The sequence below is a fragment of the Trematomus bernacchii genome, unplaced genomic scaffold (assembly GCF_902827165.1).
Source record: "Trematomus bernacchii unplaced genomic scaffold, fTreBer1.1, whole genome shotgun sequence".
Taxonomy (NCBI): Eukaryota; Metazoa; Chordata; class Actinopteri; order Perciformes; family Nototheniidae; genus Trematomus; species Trematomus bernacchii.
In genome coordinates, this window is record NW_022987662.1 from 1,049,382 (window position 1) to 1,072,988 (window position 23,607).

Below are 23,607 nucleotides of genomic sequence, written 5' to 3' on the forward strand. Positions count from 1 at the left end.
GGAAGTACGGTTTAATGCTTGAATGAAACTCAGTTTGATGATTGGATTTAGCATTTTAGCGTACAACCTGAAGGCATTTGGCCCACATTTTATGCATTTTGGGTTGTGACCAGTTTAAACTCTCCAATGGTAGCGTATTCACCATCATGACAGACTCACAGTTTAGGCCAAAGACTCCACAGTGTCATTGATGTTATAATCGTTCTTATGGTACCCTAAGTACCAAACTTAATCATTGCATTTTTACCTAATACTTAGAAGAAATACTTGCAGATGTACAGTATATCAAATCAAATCAAATCAAGTTTTATTTATAAAGCACATTTAAAAGCGATTTTTGGTCGAGCCAAAGTGCTGTACATGTAATAAAAACACATTACTACAATATGCATTACATACCACATTTAGAATATACAAAATTAGCCCAATAATGGCCCTATCCAACAGACATGGGACATTGGAAACTACTTTTTCTGAGCCACAGGAGCAATGATTGCTCTTGTGCACAAATGGCAAAGTCAATGGCATATGATCTGGCCTTTAACCACTGTTCAAGATGATATGACTTATTATCTGTTTGTGGTTGTCACTGTTTGTCCATTGAATCTAATATTTCATTACATTACATGTCACTTGTTAGACGCTTTTATCCAAAGCGACTTACATACTCAATACTGTGGGCAATCCCCACAGGAGCAATTTGGGGTGAAGTGTCTTGCCCAGGGACACAACGACATGCTGACTGCAGTGGGGTTTGAACCTGTGACCCCCTGATCCCAACACCAAGGCTCTATCCACTGCGCCACACGCCTCAATCTATCAATTTCAATGCGCTAATTACACAAAAGATTGGTTGAGCTTGTAGCTGTTTCTAAATAAAATTTGATTTGTTTTTGACATCGGAAGAAACTGTCTTAATTAAAGGTCCTCTTGCGTCCTCTGGAAATACTTGTTCTTTTCATGACCTTATGTTTAAGTTACAGTATATGCTGTTGAAGAGTGACAATTGAGATGTAAAATGGGAAAAACAACTAGTTGACTTTGTTTAAAACTTGGGAATTGAGACAAAAAGTTGCATCTTTTAGCTTTGAATGACTAATTCCTTAATTAGGGGCCACTCACTGGTACATTATGTAATACAGGAGGGAGATAAGTAATCCACTTAACCGTTAAAACATTTTCCTGAGCGGTAAGAAGAGAAAAAGAACCACCAAGTCCCAAACAACACGTACAACTTCCAAGTCTTTGAAACATAACATGCCTCACTGGTTGGCACCCAAAAAGTGGAACAGTAATGTGGAAACGTAGACTTGTGACCTATGGAAATTAGCATTAGCTTTTATTATGTAATTTCATTTGGTGTGTGACACAGTGGCGTAAGACATTCCAGCGTCTTCAGAGCTTGTAGTTCCTCCTCCTGGTTCATTTGGAAAAACCCTGGAGTGATGCCGGAGTAGCGTCATGGCCAAACCGTGTGTGTGTGTGTGTGTGTGTGTGTGTGTGTGTGTGTGTGTGTGTGTGTGTGTGTGTGTGTGTGTGTGTGTGTGTGTGTGTGTGTGTGTGTGTGTGTGTGTGTGTGTGTGTGTGTGTGTGTGTGTGTGTGTGTGTGTGTGTGTGTGTGTGTGTGTGTGTGTGTGTGTGTGTGTGTGTGTGTGTGTGTGTGTGTGTGTGTGTGTGTGTGTGTGTGTGTGTGTGTGTGTGGAGATGCTGATAGAGGTGGAGGGAAAGAAAGAAGCCGTACAGAACAATTAAGGACGGTTAGATAGAAAATGAGCGACCCAGTAACATGTTGAGAAGATGTCTGGCTTCCCACCAGCAGGATCCTGGAGGAATCAACTGCTCTCACTAATCCTAATTTCATTTCAAGACTCTCTTGTCTCCGAGCCTCCCACTCTGTAACCACACGTCTGATGCCAGTGTTCCCAGGCACAGAGATGTAGTAAGAGTTTGGAACGGCTTCAACGTCGTCACAGAGGTATTTGGTTATTTAGGGCTTTTAGATGAGGTTGTTTAAGAAAAGCAATCAGACCGGGCTTTTCAACTGGCCTCTCCTAAAGTAAATGCCGGCCATCCAAAAGCTAAGTGGCTCCAGTGTAACTGCATGGGAGGCCCCTTTGCTGCTCACACACACACAGTGCATGCACACACACACTCACAGCGCCTGCCAGTTTTCCGATGTGAACACAGGTTCAACTCTGTGTTATCCACATTTGCTTTTTGTTTGAATTCTCACTTGACCTTTAGTTTTTTCCAGCTCTTTTTTCCAGCTCTTACATTGCTTCTTTTGGGTTTCTCCCAAATCCATGGCTTGCCCAATGCACTCAAACATCCATATTTCACAGGTAGGAGCCTCATACCTATAATATAGTGTTTTCTGTCAGTGCATTTGATCCTAAATCTTTGTTTTGGACAGATAAAAGAGGGAGAGTAATAAACAAAGGCAGAGAAAGATGAAACCAAGATGACAGAAGATGAAAAAGCCAGATGAATCCTGCTCCTTTCATCAGGCGTTTAAGAGCTGGCTTATCAGTACATTACTTCTACAAGCTTATCTGAATGCAGATAGGACAGAGCTCACAAGACTTGTCCCATGACAGCCAGTGTCAAAGCCTTGAGCCAAAACATAGACCATTATCTTCTCAGAGGCGCCTACTGTGGAAACTCTTGTCTCTGTAGTCACTTGTTTTGACTGACGCAGCTCAAGAGGAGGGCCGTTAATAAAGACATGTTTGGTCTTTTTCGCAGTACAGCGACACTAGAGAACTGTGCATGTTGACCGGGGAAAAGGGGGGGCATGATGTAACTTTTGAAGGCTTTACCTCCCAGAAACCCTATGGGCTGACCTCAGTTGGTACATTGGTGAGAACCGTTTTACTTCTGCTGCTGTTTACACTTACAGACTGAGAACAGCTGGCTCTCTCTTAACCTCTCATGAACCGCCTTAAATGTGCGCTTCGTATGTCATTTACACGCGCAGGCCTGATTTAGCAATTATAGCCTACACCGAGAAGTTTATGTTTTCACTTTATTTGTGTGACTCTAACTGTTTGTCAGCTTGATTATGGAAGAAAAACTGACCCGCTTTTCATCAAACTTGGTGAGTTTTGAAATAACTACATAACATTGAAAGTCATGTTAAAATTGAAATTGAACACAATTCGACACTTCAAATAACAGAGTACGTTTTGGCCTAAAAGCTGTAAAACTTGTAAATATAATATTCATTAATTTGAACAATTTTTCATTTTAGGGTGCAAATATTTGACTACACAAATATGACACCCCCTTGGTTGCAAAGGGGATCAAAATAATCACATGTTTTAATTTATCATGCTCAGATACAGTCCGATCTGTAATCATAAACAAGTCAATCTGAAACCAGAAGCTGAGGAAGAAACGTGTGACATGTAGAATTAGGAATAAAAGTGGGAAGCTAATTTGTTGTTTTTGCTGATTTTGTTGTCCCGCAGAGCGTTCCATATAATGCTCAACTGGGCTTTATTCACAATATAAACCACACCTCGTCCTGGTGGCTTTTGATTGGTCCAAGTCACATGTGACACTCCATAAAGAGGTTAACTCTTCTCAACTTTTCCAAAAGGAAACCAGATGTAGAGTTTTGTTAAAAAACCTGACTTTTCGGTTGTCTCCACATTATTTTTCCAAAATAAACAGCAGAAGAAAATATCCTAGAAAACGCCTAAGCCTTTTAAGATGTTTTCCACGAGTGCATCCAAGGTCAGATCAGCTCAGCACTGAAGAACATTTTTGCACATATACTGTACAAATAATAGGTGAGAGGGATGTTGGACTCAAATAGGTTTGTTCTATATGTAAATAAACAGAAATCTATAGAAATAAATGTTTACTTGAGAGTGTTTTTTCATGTTTAAAATGCTTTGACAATCAGGACCCCTTTTTGGTAATATGATTACATTAATTTGTTATTCCTGCACCCCTGTTTAAGAAATGATACAAAGGAAGTATACGGGTTTAGACTACAGTTAAACACTAAATTGAAAGTCATATTGAGTCATTTTCACAATTTAATACACAATAAACAATTTGTATTATTATTTTGATTATTGAATTATGCGAAAGGTACACACACTCAGTTATTTATCTTGTGTTGCTGCAGGGAAAACCCTTTTAAGCATTGGGTTCATACAACTCTTAAGTTAATTAAATATTTCAACACATAACCAGATTCTTCCCTCATATTTCTTAGTATTCCTCTAGCCATATAAGAACCCTATTTGTCTGCAAAGGGCTGCGATGTTTTTCATTGCATGTTGGCAAGACATACAAATACCTTGTGCTACATCTGGATACAGTTCTCAGAATAACAGGTTGTGTAAAACACCCAACAAACGCATCTAATGGCCAGAGATTGGCCCATATATGGCTTTACAGACAGAGCTTGACTTAAACATGTCTGGGTGTTCAGGACAGGAGGTTTAAACAGGATCAAAACATTTCATATAATGAGCTGAATTAGGATCTAACGGTCTATTACCAAAGATCATATAGGCACAATCGTCCTGGCTTCATCCACAAAACCGAATCTAGTTTCTACCGACACCTGGAGTATTTTACAGTCACGAGTATGGACATTAGCCAATTGTGTTTACTGAGTTATTTTCCAGTGAACGTAAAGCGCTGCCTGCATGCCTCTCTTCAACTTATAGGTGAACTGAGTCATGTTTTCCAGCAAACATGCGGCTCACAGGTTTGGCACGGTTGTGTTATTTTCCTCAGCCAGCCCAGTGTGCTGGAAAACATGATGGTGGTGGGTTTGTTATTATTCTTCAAAGCCATCACATCTACAGTGTGAGCTTGCGTTTCTCAGTGATAGGCACCAGGCATGTTATTGCCCAGCAGAAGTGGGCAACAGGCCCTGGGCTCTAAAACAGCTCGGGGTTATTTCAGTCTCTGGCCCATTATATAGTAACTGGGTTCGGTCATTTGTTTTCATGATCTTTCTTATGCGTTCTTTATCAACTTATCCTGCTGCCATGTTGGCTCTAATTAAAGCAGTTTAGTTCAGTGTTCTATTAATAGCAGTTGGTGTCAGTTAAACATTCCATCACTATAGCAACAACAAGTTTTTTTTCCATCCGTCTTTCTGCCAAATATGAAGAGTGTTTACTTTAAAGATGACACTAATGTCCAGGTTCATATTAGTGCTCTTTATTGGGTTGTGTGTGGGAGAGAAACTTCTTTTGGAAAGAACTTTTAACTTCTTCAAACTTTTACAGCTGGTTTTATTGATTGAAAACATAAAATAGTAAAACAAGTACAGCAACAGAACAAACACAAAAACAGCTCATTCAGAGGCAATTAACTGTGGCTGTACCACAAAAGAGGAAAGGTTACACATCAGTTTGCACATAAAAAGGTTATGACATATGGCATAATTAACTTGTTAGACCATTAAACATCCGCTCTTAATTTGTCGCTTTGACTGACAACCTTGGCACGATCTAATTGACTTAATCTAATTTTCTTGTATTTGTTCAGCCACATATCAAACTGTGGATATGTCTCTGATTTATCGGTGTGGACAGAAAGTTGGCCTGAGTTTCACAACTGTCCTTCACTCTACCTCGCTCAGCTCATTATTAAAGACCTAGGCAGTGAAACCAAATACATGACCCCAAAAAGTTTACAACCTATGTCATTTTGAGCAAAAAACAACCACACCTTCCATAAAAATGTACAAGCATTGGTTCTCACATCATTGTAATTTGGTTTGGCTGACCATATCATTCACTAAAGCCCTCTTCAGGGTGTCCGCGGGGTCTTAAAAAGTATTCAAAGTTGATAAATCAATTTAGCGAAAAATGAAGGCTATTCAAAAGTATTAAACTGCATTTTCCAAGGTATTACATTTTGTAGCTTGTTTCCAATAAGTATATAAATTGTCCAAAGAGGTTGTATTCTACAGTCTGCCTGAATGTAATCATTGCGTAGGTGTGTAGTGTGATTCTGTGTAGTTTATTTATGGCATCCCGTTGGATTTGACGTCATCTGAACAGGACATCGCACGCTCACTGCTTGATAGCGCGCGAAGGTCCGTTTACGCCGGTTGTTAAACAACATCGTTATGGGGAAATGCAAGTTTGCGTCCAAATGGTTGGAAGATAAGGAGGAAGGACAATCAATACTGTATATAGTAAATGTGAGGTGAAGTGTGTCGCCAATGTAACCGGTTAAAACTCAAAGTGGCCATGAGGTCTTAAAATGTATGGAAAGGGTCTTAAAAAATGTCTTAAAAGGTCTTACATTTGACTTCAGGATTCCAGCATATACCCTGCCTCTTGTTAAATGTATCCTAGTGATATCCAACCTTTTTGCTGTAATCTTTGCTATCTAAAGTCTTGTATGGCGTCCTCCTCTCTCAGTTGATTAAGACATTTCATACAGAAGGTTTGGGACAGTTTTGGAATAGTAACTATCTATTTTTAGGTCCAGCCCTGGAAGATAGTATACATTCCCTGTCATTAAAAAACCTGAAAATGCTGGGTCTGTGGGACCCTCACACTGTCAAGCCAAGGACATGGACATACTTGACCATGAGATAAAAACAATAACAGGCTAATTTTACCAACACCACAACCTTTAGATAACTTTAGGTCTTTTGAGGTTGTTTAAGAAACCACCATTTTTTTTACAACATGATACCAGATAAAAACCTGTCTTGAATGTAGACCAGATGTGTGAGGCTAAGTTTGTCTGTAGAAAATCTGACACCACAAAGTGCCACTCCTAGCAACTTTTAAGAGGGACTTTAAAGGTCTTGAACCACACCCTTGTGAAAACAATCAACATTTCTGCTGCTGGAGACGAGGTGTTTCTGATCTCACTCTGTTTGTGTTCGACACGGGAGAGGAATCTCTTCTCCCCTGAAGGAGAGTAAATCCTCAATGACAGATGCTGAGCGTGTGCCAGGAGAGACATTTAGTTTTTTATGTCCACATGCAAAGACACAAGAACCCTGACACATGTTGAGTTCAAGTATGAATGCAGATAAAAGCACATGTGCTCAAAAGGGATCATTTTGAGACACAGCACACAATCATCACAGCCTTCACCTGCATACTGACATGTGCAACACAAAAAACAAACACATTTCCAAAGACACAAGAGCAACCACAGTTATTTATACACAGTCTTGCATATACTGGAGGTGTGTGGCGCAGTGGATTAGTGCGTTGGTGTTCGGATACATGTAACATATAAAAAGAAGGTCAGCTTATGTTGAATGAACCTGCTCGGCCAACTGACTCTAGTCAAACTTGAAATAAGCAAGTAGGATTGTTCTGTCACCAAAATGAAGTTTTGCGAGTCAATGTTAGCTAACTTTGCCCACAAAAAAAACACCTAACGTTACTGATCAGACGGGATTAGGCTGTGGAGATGGGATGTTCACAAAGCAGCAAAATCTAAGAGTGAGATCATTTTCTTCACTTAATCCAAGAGGTTAGGTGGTGCAGAAAGGCAGGAAATTTGTTTTAAATTACATGTTTTTCTTCTCGGGGAAAGACCCCCAGACCCAAGCCAATAACATATCTTGCCAGTTTTGCCCCCTTTTTTATTTTTTAAACATAACCAGGCGCCCATATAGACATGTATGTCACATGAATACACAGTCCCAGGGCCCCTGAACTGACTCTGAGAACATAAAGCCTTTCCTAATGAGTTTCTGCACTCTGGTTATGGCCCTTTCTGCAAAAAGAGTCTGGAGAGGATCCAGCATTCCCTGTAGGAGTCCCATCATAAGAGCAGCGCACACACACACACACACACACGCACACGCACACGCACACGCACACGCACACGCACACACAGAAACATAGAGAGAAAAGAGAGGTCCAAAAGTCAGTGGAGAGCCTCATTCAAGCAGTCAAAGTCAAATACAGGTCATTAACATGTCAAGACTAATTAGACCAGAGCTCGTTCTCTCTTTCTCTCTCTACTGCTCACTCTGTCTGTGTTTTTTTTAATGCTGCAAATATTTGTTATCATGTCTTTAATGTTGTTTATTCAGTACAGCAGTCCAAAAACATTGCAATAAATGTAGTTGTTGTTTTTTAGGGGACATTTGAAGCATGGGTTATGGCCAAGATTACTCAAAGTTGAGAACAATGTACCAAATGCTAAGACATTAAGTTAAGTGTTAATGATAAAATGTTAGCATTCTAGCAAGCTAAGCTAAAATGGTTGACATGTTAAACAATATACCGGCTATACCTCAGCATGTTAGCCTTGTTACGGGCCGTCTCCACAGCAGCGTTAAAAAATCTTGAAACGCTTCTGCCCATTCACTTTGAATGGGGTGACGTCACTTTCCCTCACTTTTCGCCGAAATGCATTGTGGGCAGGCGAGCGGAGATTCTCAGGATTTTCAAGATTCAAAGTTGAACAATGTTCAACTTTTGAAGCTGAGGTGGAAGCGGCAGCCAATCAAATCCCGTGTACGCAAATCTGGCAGTTCAAGCTCTAGCCAATCAAACGGCGTGTATGCTGGGAGAGACATACCGCAGATCATTTCCTCATATTCCAAAAAATGGAGGAGAAATTAGCGGTAGCGAATCAATCACCCGGTGCTTTATGACCAGACCTACCGGGATATAAACCGGAGGAGCCAGGCATGGAGGGAGGTGGCAGAGACAGTGGTATGTTTTCGCCTGTTTTGGGGAGTTTATATCCAGTTTACTTCGGGCTTTTTGGCTTCGTATGTCGCGGGCGGGAGATTCATGTGATTGGTTGATCGCAAAAAAATCCCCAAGCCTCAGATACGCCCACCTCCAAGATTTTTTTAACGCTGCTGTGGAGACGGTCCGTTACGGTTAGCCTCACTTAGCCGCTTACTTATGATACTATAAAATATATTTTAAGATACAGCGTAAGTCTTGTGTGTGTGTGTGTATATATATATAACTCGTCTCCTTATGTGGACGCTTCGTTCCTCCTTCATGTGAAACAACAATTATCAGTTTTAAAGGGGTAGATTCTGAAACCGTGAGATTTTGCATCCATCATTAGTTTCTACATAAAGTTTAAGTCCTGCTCATTTAAACTAATAGCATAAAAAGTGATGACTGACAATAAATTATTCTTATGTTAACTTTGCTTGGTTATTTTCTTACCTTTTTTATATCAATAAAACCATTCTAATCCCACACCTCAGCGTATCCAGCTGACACCCTTGCTTTGAACCATAATAAGTTGTAAACATGCAAAACTACACTAATTCAGTGCAGCTTGATGCCAAATAAGGTAATGAGATGCAATAAAAGTGGAACGCTGCAGTGCGTAAATAACTCCAGCTTCTCTGATGCAGCTCTCTATAAACGGCTACACACATTTTTTTCAATCTCCAGAGGAGGGGGGGGGGGGGGGTTAGGGTTTTCAAGAGCACAATAGCAGGCGCCTAAATTAGTTTTTGTTTTTGTTTTACTAGCAGACTAATTACCAAACAACTGACTCGCAAGACTCTGAGCAGGCTGAGTTCATTTCTGTTACACACACTCACACTCACACTCACACTCACACTCACACTCACACTCACACTCACACTCACACACACATCTAGAGTGAGTAATGGTGATTAAGCTCAGTACAGTCCAATGGAACGTACATTACAAAACTGAGTGCTGGTTAGTTTCCAACTGTGTTTGGTGGGATGAAAACGTTGAACTGATGAATTGAACAAATTATGGAAATGAAGGTAGCATTAGTTTAGTCCGTGGGGACTTGGCTTTGAAACCAGAAGGTCGCCGGTTCAAATCCCACATCGGACCAAGTGTGGAGTGGAACATGGAGGTGCCCTTGAAATCCTCCCTAAGTGCTGCATGGTATTTAACAAACGCTCATATTAAATGCAGAGTTAAAATGTTACTATGTTGGCTCAAAGTTAAGTTGGCGAACAAATTAAAATGTTGCGCCATAAGGCTACCATTCAAAGAACTGCCCAAAGTAAATTTCAATGTAAAAAATATTCCCAAAATGTTGGATTTTGCATGTAAGTGAGAGGATACTCAAATCTTTAAGTCTGTTTCTTGTGTCATCATTATGTCACATTAACCAAAGCATGTCAGATTTGATGGCTGGTTTGCTCCATCAAAGGAAACAGTTGTACTGCTGTTGTTTGCATTCATGTTATGTATACTTTATGGCTTCTGTAAATTAGTTGACTTAGGTGATAACACTCCACAGCTTTGAGACAAACAGCAGATAACCCCGTGCTTCTCAAAACATCAACATGTTTCTGTGATAAACAAGTCAGGGACGGAAAAATACAAGAAAACTATACAATTGTATTATTACTCACTTGTTTTAATATAATTTTGTATTTACAGTGAGTTTGTCTTGTCTGCCTTGTTTTGTTTTATGTATGCAAAACCACTTGTAATATTCAAAAATATACTGCAAGTCTTGACTTATACTGTATCCTCTTGTGATTATATGCAGTACATTTATTAATCTAAATGCATGTACTATGAGTGACTAACAGGACCAAACAAGTAGCAGAATAAGGTACTTCTATTGTTCACACACACACACACACACACACACACACACACACACACACACACACACACACACGCACGTCAAGTCATTCAGCCTATAACAGCAGGAGCCACATCAGACAGGGTCCACACACTTAGAAATCAAACAAAAACCCCACCGCTGTCACTTCATTTGGACATTCCTGCAGAGATACAGCTGGCTCAACTTCACACACACACACACACACACACACACACACACACACACACACACACACACACACACACACACACACACACACACACACACACACACACAGAGGACTGCAGACTGTAGAGACATTGTTGTGACCCTGACCAAACCATCAAAAAAAGTACACTTTTTTTTCACTCTGCCAGATTTACAAAGACAAATTCAACAGCTCTGTTTAGAAACTATATTTATTTAACACCAAGTGTAATTATTTGGTTTGACAGTGATGTTTACTGTGCCAAAGCTGCAGAATCAGGCGATAATTGCAATAGCTGAAAAACAAAGAAATCCTATTTGTAATAATGGACAGATTGAATGTGACGCCAGCGGTTTACCAAAAACAATTTGCCAAATAGAATCATGAAAGTTTGACAGACAACATTCTTTAGTGGTCTCCTGTTTATAAATGCATTTCTCTTTGGTTCTCAGTCCAGGCTTACAATAAAAACAAACAATAACCGCTAAAGTTTAAACAACCAAAGTACATTCTTGCTCTGCAGCTGGACTGTTGGAGTGTGTGTGTGTGTGTGTGACAGGACCTTGATAAATAATTTCTACTAGCTGTCAATTTAATCTGATGTCATTTTCATGTCCAGTTATTGTCGTGTCCACTGTTGTGTAAAAATGTTTTAATATGTGAAACATTTCCCTACAGTTAACTTTACTTAGATAGATTGCAGCTTGAGTAGAAAAGCTGGTTAAGACCGATGAAAGTTGCCATATTCAGTATTGTTTTAGTATATCAACAAAACAACAGAAATACTACAGCTTTAGTTATTTTAAGCTCTGTGTTGCTTTTCAGCATTTTACAGCACATAGTTCGGGTTTTACTGCCCACAACTTTACTGTTTTGGCATATATTCCGCAAGAAAACACGTATATCAAAACAAATATATGACTTTATGTTACCTAGCACTGAACAGCAGGAGGCTGCAAATTAAATGGCTAGTTGTTGAACACAGTACCACATGTTTTATGTATAGAAAGTAGAATATAGTGTTGAAAATTGTTTTCAGTCGTATCACCTTGATTCTAGCCCTTTTGCAGTGATCCACTTAAAATGACCTAATGGCTACCTTTTTGAAGTGATCTCAGGGAAAGCAGGTTGTTTCTGGTCTGGTTTTAAGTTCCTTTAATTTCATTCTCATTCCCTGCTGGAAGACTTTCAGGTCTGCAGTTCACAGAAAGACTCTTTCTTCTTTATTTCCTCCCCTCCTTCCTGCCTGGCATCCCATCAAAGTGAAGTGGGATGTTGGTCAGTTTCTGTCAAGGTACGGGTGACTGGTGTTGCTATCCCTCTGACTTTTCCCCTACATTATTTAAAACACAATGTTTGGTCCATTATGGGGTCAACATCTCACTTTTTTGTCATTATAATAATTACTATATAAAGAGTTTTAAACAATGGTTTCCATACAAATATGAGAGCTGGTGCGTGTCCATTACAAACAGAATGTAAGTGAATACCATTGATTGCAGACACATATGGTAAATTAGCTATTTTTAACTGAGAACCAGCTGTTTTAATGTTCCTCCAGGTTGGTATTTTTCTCATCCTCCTCCCAGGTCAGATCAATTTCACCTCTGTCTGGTTATTATACTGAAACGGTTTGTAGAGTTTCAGTACATGGCGAATGGTGATGTCGTTTAAGCTTTTTACAGAGAGGAGTAAAGTTGTTCAAGCCCAAGAACTGCACAATATCATAATGTGACGGGCACACATTCAGTCAAAATCCAAGGTAAAAAAGGTAAAAGTAGAGGTGTAACAAATCCAACTGTCTTAATTTTTCAATAAATCCAAATGCTATCCTGCACCAGTATACAACAATCAGACATTACTGAACAATGATACTGGTGAAACAAACAAACTCTTACATTTCTTCAATTCAAAACTGGATATTCCTTGTTTTTAAGGAACGAAGGCCAAACATGTTTGGAACCACCAACCTCATCAACATGTTTAGATTTTAATCAGCACTTTTGGTACATCTTATCATGATTTACGCGTCTTGATAAGCCCTGAAATTCCTGCTTTGTTCAGAAGGGTCATTCCAGGTACTCAGTGAACCAGACTCATCACACGAAGACTGTTTGTTCTGGCGTTTTATTGTTTCTGTGTTTGGGTTGGAAGATTGCGGCATGTTTGCAGAAGCTTGATTTCAACAAGATGTTCTGGTAAGCATCGAATGAAAACCATCTCCATCAGTGGCTTATCCTTTACGACTAACGTCTGAAGGAGCTCAACATCAGAGGAGGAGGTCGAGCTCTATCATCTGACTCCTTCATGGAGGTCCAGTGATGAAAGACCTGCGATCAAACTAATGGTTTTGCCCAATTATGCTTCACCGCTGATGTGTTTTCAGAGGTTATACCACAAATTGTACAGCAATAAGGTTGATTATAAAGTTGAGCAGATGATGGATGAATGGACATATGTAATCAAAGTAATAATGTTTACGTTCTCTTCATTTTGTGAGCAACAGTTTTTTGTGAGGTCAAAGTTTGCACTGAAAATTGCCTCTTTTTTTATGACCAAAAGCAAAAGATTAGCCTCTTTACAAACACTTTATCTTCTCTGCATTGTTGGCAAACACTAGCACACAAAGAAACTCAATCTCACCAGTCAAACTTGGTTTAACCCTTTAAACTTGTATATGCTTTACAGACGGTTCAAGGAGAACGGTTTCTTGAAATAAGCTTGGCTTTAGTGAATTGTGATGAGCTTGAACTAACAATAGGGGAGAAGGGGGTAAATTGAGCCAGTGGGTAAATTGAACCACCCCCTGTAACCAGGCAACGCCTTATAGTTGTAATCACGTGACCAGAAATTATGCAAGCTCCTCCCATTTCTCATTGCCTGTGAAAGAGAGATGCTCATTGTGGTCTGGTAAGTAAAGTTTTTTACAAAAAAACGTTTTTTGCTTGTCAAAGTAAATTTTCTAGATGTCAGCTATATCGGCTGTCATGTCAAAAAAAATGTATACAGGTTTAAACAAATATATTGTATATGTTGATGTGTTGGCAGCGTATTAAACCATGTGAGTCATTAAGCTAAAGATGACTCTGAATTTTAATGCTGGGCTATTTTTTCTAAAATGGTGGCTATGGGGTAAAGTGAATCGTGGGCCTTGGGGTAAGTTGAGCCAGTTTTTCAATGGAGAAATTAATGAAAGTAGGCCAAGTTGATAATAAGAGCTCATTGTAGGCTACATTTAAAGTTGAATTTACCCTGTGTTTGATTGGTAAGATGTATGAAATTGTATCACCATTTGTATGATTACTTTTCCTTTTAACATGTTAAAAAAAATCAATCAATTCAATTGAAATTTATATAAAAAATATTTGAAAAACTAAACTTGTATTTGGTTTGTTATTTATTGTTTAAAGTTACCTTTAAGATTTTGTGTAGGTATGCCCAGGTTTGAACAGGTATGCCCAAGTTTGAACAGTGGTTCAATTTACCCCCTGACCTGGATCAACTTACCCCTTACCCGGGGCAAGTTGAGCCACAACATTTTTTTTTTCTTTTTAGAAGTAATATTTTCACTGCCCTTGATCAAATATTAATTCTTATCATTGCCATTGATAGGAGACATCCTGAATTATAGGTGTGTGCTTTCATTTTTACTATGTGTCATTTCTCCTTGCTTAGAGGACAGCATAACTAAAAAATGGCTCAACTTACCCCACTCTCCCCTATATGAGTAAGTCTATTTGTATATACGGTCTTTTAAAGCTAAATTAGTTGCTTTCTCTCCTTGGTAACACACACGCACACACACACACACATACACATACACATACACATACACATACACATACACATACACACGCACGCGCACACGCACACACACACACACACACACACACACACACAGATGCACACACACTTTCAATTAAGTAAGGTTATTTAAAAAAGCCTCTGAGAGCTAAAGAGGGAGATTAGTAACCATGGGTGCTGCTCCTGAAGTCAGTGCACTGCAACTCATTTGACTTTTATTCAACACAACACAGCGATAATGAAAGACGTGTTATCAAAGGATGATGATGTTAAACACAATCCATACACCATCTCCTGTCCTTACTAAAATTGATAAAGAATAAGTAAGAATGTGTGTACACTGAAACATCTACCTCCCACCACCACATCCATATGGCTCTAATTAAATTATACTACATTAGATGAAACTTTAACGATCCCATAAGGAGATTGAGTCATACTTTAACAACAGTAAATATCATTAAATAAGTTTATGCAACATAACATCAAAGGGATTTGTGTCACAGGGAAATGTAAACTTCAGATTAAAACCAGAAATATGATAGTAAAGTCAGTAACAAGGGCACTGAATTTACTGCATCGGACTTGTAGGAAAATCCAGGTTTTGTTTTATATTCGGCAGCTTTAATGTTAATATAGATTTTTTGTATTAGTGTGCTCTGTGTATTTTTACATTAACAAACATTGTGGATGTCTAGGAGGGGCATTTTAGGCAGATGCTATTTACACACGGTGTCCGTAGCTAACAATGCTATTCACACACGGTGTAGCTAACAATGCTATTTTCACACGGTGTCCATAGCTAACAATGCTATACACACGTGTCCGTAGCTAACAATCCTATTTACACACGTGTCCGTAGCTAACAATCCTATTTACACACGTGTCCGTAGCTAACAATGCTATTTACACACGTGTCCGTAACTAACAATGCTATACACACGGTGTCTGTAGCTAACAATGCTATTTTCACCCGGTGTCTGTAGCTAACAATGCTATTTACACCCGGGCTACACTTTTGATACTGTTTTGGATGTATAGGTATTTATGGAAATGTTTCTTTGATAACTTAATTCCCTTGTGCTGGCAAAGTTTCCAAGTAGCATTAAACTAAATTAGCTGCGTTAGCTAATCTCAGAAGAAGTCTGCGTATTGGACCATGTCATTTGAATTATACAAACAGTGAGAAAATATAACTTTGTTTGAAAGGGTACACACACACACACACACACACACACACACACACACACACACAGATAAAGAAATAAATGAAGTCACCATGTTGTCTTTGGCTTCGCCCACAGAGCAATGCAGCTCTGATAGACCTCCCTCTGTCTTCAGTCTCTGCCCTTACTATGACACTTTCCATCCTGGTGTGTGTGTGTGTGTGTGTGTGTGTGTAGGAACTACAAAAGGGAGAACATCAGACAGAAATACAAAAAAGCATTGTGCAAGGAATACACAGCCATCCAGATCCCATCTTCCTAAGGTCAAATGAACATGAAAACACACACGAGGAACAGAACAAGTGTTTTATTGTTTCAAAACATATAAATATTCAAAGAAAAGAAGAAAACAAATAATGGAAAGGCTTGAAGACTAGCAAACATGGATGCAAACAATGCAATAAATATGATGTTTAAAGAAAGAGCTTTGCAAATATTTAAAAAAGTGGCTTTGAACATGTGTGTTAGGTCTTATGGATATATGCAATGTGTTTTAATGGAAAACCTTATGCAGACGCACTGATCACTTGAGCCACTGCATGAGGATCATTTGAGACAGGAACACTATGTCCAAAATCTATCAAGACAAAAATGTGTGGAATTGACAATCATATTGTTGTTGTTTTTCATCCCTGGTGAAACATTTGAAGCACGTACGTACACTGTAGTATCACTACTTTACTCCTTCAGCTACCTTTAACATGCTCAATACTCAATACTGGTATTTACATTTTGTCAAACATGTCAAGTAAAAGACTAGCTTTTGGCAAGCTTTTTCACTAATAGTCCTTTTTGTTTGTTTACTGAAATTCCAACCATTTTCAATGAGGACAGAATGTTGCAAATAATGTGTTTTTTCACTGCAAACTAATCTTATTTTGGCTAAAACAATAATGCAGAATCCATCCACGTTACACGCTGAGGCCCAGCTGTTGCGTTGGATGCCTCCCAGCATTTGATACTTGAGTGGAAAGTGTTGTCGTCTGCACAGAAGAACTGAAAGACCATGAAGCTGTACATTTGGGGCTAATCGCTTCTGAGTCTTGCTGCCATGTCAGTATGTGTGTGAACTAAAGAGAAAAGGATAGGCATGTGAATGGAAAAGACAAGAGATGACTTTCCCATTTTATAGAGCTGAGAGCTTTGAAATGGATTTGTCAGGCCTGCGTATCTTCTTTCAGTCATTTCCCATCATGCTCGCCTGAAGTCACAAAACACGCACCTTGTAGATTCATCACTGTAACTTAACAGCAGTCTGACATAATAAGAGCTGGTGACTGAAATACAAGGGCAATTACAGCTTATAGTTTCATTCGGTTAGTTTGTCTGTGTTTTTGTCTGCAGGATTATGAAAAAACTATAAGTCCAATTTTCATGAAAGTTCGTAGAAGGGTGAAGCAAAGGCCAAAGAAGAAACCATTTCATCTTGGAGCTGATCTGATCAACAGAGCATTTATTGTTCATTTGCAAGATTGGACCTTTTTGTCTGAGCTCTTCAAGTGCTTGAGTTTTAACTAAATCATTGAAATGGAAATCCAGCAGATATTCTGGATAAATCAATACAGTATGTTTAAACCCATTGCAATTTCAATAAAGCATAGTTTGCCTGTCTCTCTAAACAAATATATCCAGTAAATGTGCATTCTGGTCATTTAAACAATAGGTGAAGAACTTAACTTTAGCTGAAGAAATTATATGATAAATGCTTTGTATGTTAGCCCTGGCAACTTTACAAAGTGATAATATGTCAGTTGTTATTTTTCTTTGCTGCCCCCTAGTGGCCAAAACGACTCTTTATTAATAGTATTTTATGGTATTTACTTTGCCGTACTTAGTTCCCAGCACTTAGTGCCCAGCACTTAGTACCCCCATGGAACTAAGTACAGATCGCGTTCACACCGGAATAAGTTCCCTGTGGGAAGATTACGCAAATGAAGCCGCTGACGTCACTTCTTCTTTTTCTGCTTTGGGTTTACTGGCAGGCCGCAAACAACTTCACGGCGTATACTGCCACCCGAAGCCCCCGGCTGGAAGTCCCCGGAGTTGGGGACTGGCCTTCCGAGTAAATCGCCAGAACGCCGACACCTCCTCATCACTCCACCGCTCCCATGTTTTTTTTTGTGTTGCCATAAGTTATTCTCTCTCCGTTGGTGCGCGGGGATAAGGATAATGCTAATAATGCTAATGCCAGCAAATACAATGGCGGCTTGACAAAACTTTTCAGAGTTTTACGGGGCGTGGTTTGCAGTTCGCCCAGCCAATCAGAAATTGGTACTTTTTTCTCCCCAGGAAAGTACCACCTCTCTAGCAGGCACTAAAAATGGGGGTAAAAGTTCTCATGAACTAAGTTCTCTTTTTGGTGTGAACGCAAAATTCCAGGCACTATCGGAATTAAACGGGAAAAGTACGGGTAAAAGTACTCTGGTGTGAAAGCGCCTATTGCTTTAGGCCTGTTAGTGTGAAGCCTTAAAACTTCAGTTGCCTGACAGTGACCTCTGTGGTTTGGTTGATTGTAACGCACAGCTCTCCTTGTTAACAGAGCTGCAGTTCAACAGAAATCAATTAGTGGAGAGTGATGTCTAATCCTGATTGATTGTTCCTTTAGGCGGTGTAGAGGAAACTAATGGAGGCGCGCGGTGGGAAATCTGTTCAAACGTGTTCTGGCAACAAGATATGATGATACGTTTATATGTCTTCACTCTAATAGCACATACTTGTTCCGAACTGTGAGAACCCACCGTCCTCAAATAGTGTGTGGTTAAGAAAAGAGATTCTGCACAAAACCCACACTGTGCTTCCCCTGAGCAACTTCAGAACATTTGGAAACCATTCATGGATTGCATTAACACTAAACTCTGTGCAGCAGCTCCATCTGTAACTTTAAAATCATCCTAACAAGATTATCTGACTGAAATGTGGTATTTATTTTGTGTTGCTGTTGGGAAAACGTTCTGTGGGAGAGAAACTTCCTCTGGAGGGGATTTCAGCCTTTGCAGACCATTTACATGCACCAAAACCTGTATAACACACTTCATGAAAGGGAAACCCCTAAAAGCACAACAGGGCCCCTTTAACTTCCACAAAATAGATACATTATTATCAACCGTACAGCATTATGTGTAGTTTGTTCAGGGGAAAAAGCACTGGTTACCTAGAACAAGATTAGCCCACTAAATGGTCTCTGCTTTTATTCGTTTTATCTTTTTTAAGCACCAGTACTGCTGGGAAGCTCCACTCTGGCATCATGTTCTGGTTGACCTTAAATGTGTTTGTGTGTTCTTCTGGAAACAGACCATCATTTAGCAATTAAGCTCCCTGTGTAGTGGAGAGGTTTCAGCTTATTTAGTTTTTCAGGTCATTAGATATAACCCTAACACACATAATGAGCTGGAATTGAGATGGTTTGTTTGCATCAGTGTGGCTTTGCAGCACTTTCTCTGAGGTCATGCAGGCGTTCCTTGGTCATGATGTTAAGACATAAAACCACACACACACTTTTATCACTCTCCTACGTGTGTGGAAACGTAAACATTCAAAGATTTTTGTGATATCACGCTGTGAGGGGCATCAAAGTGTTGAAGAGCATGTGTGAAGGGAATTATCTGCTTCCTCACGTTTCCAAAGTTATTCCCTTTTTTCTCCATCAGAGGTATTTTTTGCACACATTGGTCCCGGCTGTCCTGCAGAGAGGATGTCGTCATGCCGTAATGTTGAGGGTTTGGTTTCAAAATATCTCCCGGGCTATCGAGTCGTTACCATGCAACTTGCTCTCAACATAACATGAAACCGAGGAGCTTTTTCTCATTAGGCACGGTGGAGAACAGAGAAAAAGGAGAAGTGGCCTATATGCCAACGCCAAAAACAAGAGAAGAAAAGTTGCATCAGTAATATGTCTTCAAATGTGAGCAGCTAAAAAAACGTGTGTGACTCAGATTTTGTGACCCAAAACTCTCCACAAACATGTTGTCCCTCTTTTTTCGGATTTGTCTGTTTACGACTCGCCATCCAAAACTCCTTCTCGTTAATGTAATTAGGATTAAGTAGAACATCAGTAATATGTTAAACTGGATCAGAACTTGTTTTCCCACGAACTCTTAAATGAAAACATGTTGTTTTTTAAGGTGACATTAGCATAAAGCAAATTATAGATGATCTCATTGTTAGAAACACAACCAAAATAAATGTTTTTGTCATTTAATAAAGAGATTTAAGATAAACAACAACATGCTGGGAGTCCCCACTTGTGGAATAAGTACTGAGATCCTATTCTCTTGCAAAAACCACAAAAAAAACATTAAAAACTCTCAGTATTGTCAAAAGTAAAAGTATTCTTCTGCAGTAAATTGCCTCATGACCAATATTGATGAGTACAGATAATAATTTGTAGTTAAGTTAAGTAGTTTTCTTTTACATTTCTAGCAAGGTGGAGCTATTTTTATTCACAAAATAAGATTGTTTAGTTGAAGGGTTCTCAATATGTGGGTTAGGCCCTTTTCAAAAGGTTCAAATAGGATCGTGAAATTAGTGATAGGGTAGGAAAGAAGAAAATGTGTATTTATTTTGTATATACTTTAATCATAACTTGTTAATATTTAGGAAAATGTTTCATCTTTAACACTGTGTTGTATTTCGGAGGCGTGTGGTGCAGTGTGTTCGGATCAGGGGGTCACAGGTTCAAACCCCACTGCAGTCAGCATGTCGTTGTGTCCCTGAGACACTTCACCCCAAATTGCTCCTGTGGGGATTGTCCACAGTACTGAGTATGTAAGTCGCTTTGGATGAAAGCGTCTAACAAATGACATGTAATGTAATTTAATGTAATGTATTTTACAAGCTGATCATACGTTGTATTTTTATATGAAGTTTAAACCGTACAGTAAGTAAAGTTTTCAAATAAATGTAGTGGAGTAAAAAGTACAATATCTGAGAGTATGTATAAAAGTACCTCTAATCGTTCTGAGATACAGTTCTCCAGTGAAAAGCACTTACAGTAGTTACTTTCCATCCCTGGGAGTCCCTACGTCATATCTTTAATAAAGCGGGCTCTCTGCTGCAGGTATTGGACGAACAGCAACATGCAGGGGCCAATTTAAACATCGGCCAAAGTGAAGACAGAATGTCCACAATATGTTCTCAGTAAAACACAGAAAACCTCAAAGTGAGCCAGCCATGGAAAATGGTTTTGAAGTCGTAAAAATATTTAGGTCATCATGTAACAAAACAATACATTTAGAAAAGATAAACAACAGAAATTAGTGCAGACGACTGGATCGACATCTGCTCTGCATTAGAGGTTCTGGTTCGGTCCAGCTGACAGCAGTGATTGATAGTTAATGATACTCGATTTGGGGACTCAGGGATCAGTGAATCAACAAATCTCCAGAGATGGCAAAAGTACACACATCCTTTACTCAAGTAGAAGTACAGATACTCGTGTTTAAAAATACTCTTGTAAAAGTAGAAGTACTGACTAAACTTCTTTACTCAAGTAAAAGTAAAGAGGGCTTTGAAATGTACTTCAGTAAAAAGTACCCATAACTAGCAGCTGTTTTAAAGAGTACCTGACCTCCCTTTATATTAATAGAACAATAATGTCATTGTTAGCTAATGAATGTTTCCATGCTGAACAACGGCAACATGACAACGTTTTCATTGGTCCCTCTTCTTTAGAGAAGACCAGGAAATGATGGATACACGGATCGTGTTCAAATCAATAGGCACGCAATGACTCTAAATAATAATGATCACGCCACCAAACACACATTCAAACTAAAGGAACCAGCCTGTTTGGAAAATGTAAGAAGTAAAAGTAAAAAGTTGTCAGAAAAATAAATAGTGGAGTAAAGTACTGAAACCAGAAAGATGTACTTAAGTACAGTAACGAAGTATTTGTACTCCACTACTTCCCGTCTCTGGGGATCAGTGAATCAACACATTTCTCACCCTCTCTTCTCTTTCTCCCCCCCTCCCCCAGTCTCTCGTTCCCAGGTTTCCTCTCAGCACCAGCAGGTTCTGATGGAGAACGTGACCCGGATGTCGGAGCGCTCTCAGCGGCTGCAGCAGACTCTGGGCGAGCCGTCCACCCAGGCCGACCTGCTGGAGAACATCTGGAAACTGGAGAACCTCTTCCAGAACCACAGCGACTGGCTGCAGAGGCTGGAGATCCTCATCAAGGTATGTCACAGGACTGAAAAAAGAAGAAGAAGCAAAACGAGAGATTTCACAGAGCAGGGTTCAAGACCTGGGAACTGTTACAGGGAATTAATAGTTGACAAGATATTCAATGACAGTATGTAATAGAGGTTTAAGGTCCTAAATGCACTTTTTATTTTAAAGCGATGTGCTTTTCATTATTCCTCTCCAATCATTTATGTTCTATTGTACTTTTAAGTTAATAATTTTGTTTATATACATTGTTTTAAAGCAATTGTAGTTAAAAAACACAACAGGATTTGTTTATTTTTTCTTGAATTTACGATTAAATAATCTCAGAATTATTATATTTGTTTTCATAAATGTACCACTTTAATCTCAGAGATTGTGCACATATTATTGGAGAACAATAAAAGTGTTTTGGCATTACCCCCTCCCATGACTGTATATGTTTGAACCTATAATGGACCTCATACACCATCACATTTCTAATTGATATTTATGATGAATGACTATTTCTGAATCCTGTCACCCACAGGGCCTGGAGGTGGAGCTGAGGAACCTCCAGTCTAACTCCCTTCAGTCGGAGGGCTACCTGGTGCAGCTGGACGACAGGTTGTCCTCCCTGAGCAGCTCCACCGGGAGGAACCTGACGAGCCTCAGTGTGGAGGTGACCCGAGCCTCCACCTGGCTCCACGACCAGGACCTCTTGTTCAGGTACAGCCAGAGGTGGGAAGTAGTGGAGTACAAATACTTCGTTACTGTACTTAAGTACATTTTTCTGGTATCAGTACTTTACTCCACTACTTATTTTTCTGACGACTTTTTACTTTGACTTCTTACATTTTGAACACAAATACCTGTACTTTCTGCTTCTTACATTTTGAACACAAATACCTGTACTTTCTACTTCTTACATTTTGAACCCAAATACCTGTACTTTCTACTTCTTACATTTTGAACCCAAATACCTGTACTTTCTACTTCTCACATTTTGAACCCAAATACCTGTACTTTCTACTTCTTACATTTTGAACACAAACACCTGTACTTTCTACTTCTTACATGTTGAACACAAATACCTGTACTTTCTACTTCTTACATTTTGAACACAAATACCTGTACTTTCTACTTCTTACATTTTGAACACAAATACCTGTACTTTCTACTTCTTACATTTTGAACACTAATACCTGTACTTTCTACTTCTTACATTTTGAACACAAATACCTGTTCTTTCTACTTCTTACATGTTGAACACAAATACCTGTACTTTCTACTTCTTACATGTTGAACACAAATACCTGTACTTTCTACTTCTCACATTTCCCAAACAGGCTGGTTCCTTTAGTTTGAATGTGTGTTTGGTGGCGTGATCATTATTATTTAGAGTCATTGCGTGCCTATTGATTTGAACACGATCCGTGTATCCATCATTTCCTGGTCTTCTCTAAAGAAGAGGGACCAATGAAAACGTTGTCATGTTGCCGTTGTTCAGCATGGAAACATTCATTAGCTAACAATGACATTATTGTTCTATTAATATAAAGGGAGGTCAGGTACTCTTTAAAACAGCTGGTAGTTATGGGTACTTTTTACTTAAGTACATTACGAAGCCCATAGAGTAAAGAAGTTTAGTCAGTACTTCTACTTTTACCAGAGTATTTTTAAACACGAGTA

At 39.2% G+C, this 23,607-nt stretch overlaps 1 protein-coding gene across 1 annotated transcript in view; it reads left to right on the forward strand.

Annotated features, from left to right (window-relative positions):
* scara5 (scavenger receptor class A, member 5 (putative)) overlaps positions 1 to 23,607 on the forward strand; it is a 72,316-nt gene that overhangs the window by 10,790 nt on the left and 37,919 nt on the right. The window contains exons 4-5 of the mRNA XM_034135446.1: positions 21,749 to 21,948; positions 22,466 to 22,644. Coding sequence (XP_033991337.1) covers positions 21,749 to 21,948; positions 22,466 to 22,644 — 379 coding nt within the window. The remainder of the gene's footprint in view (positions 1 to 21,748; positions 21,949 to 22,465; positions 22,645 to 23,607) is intronic.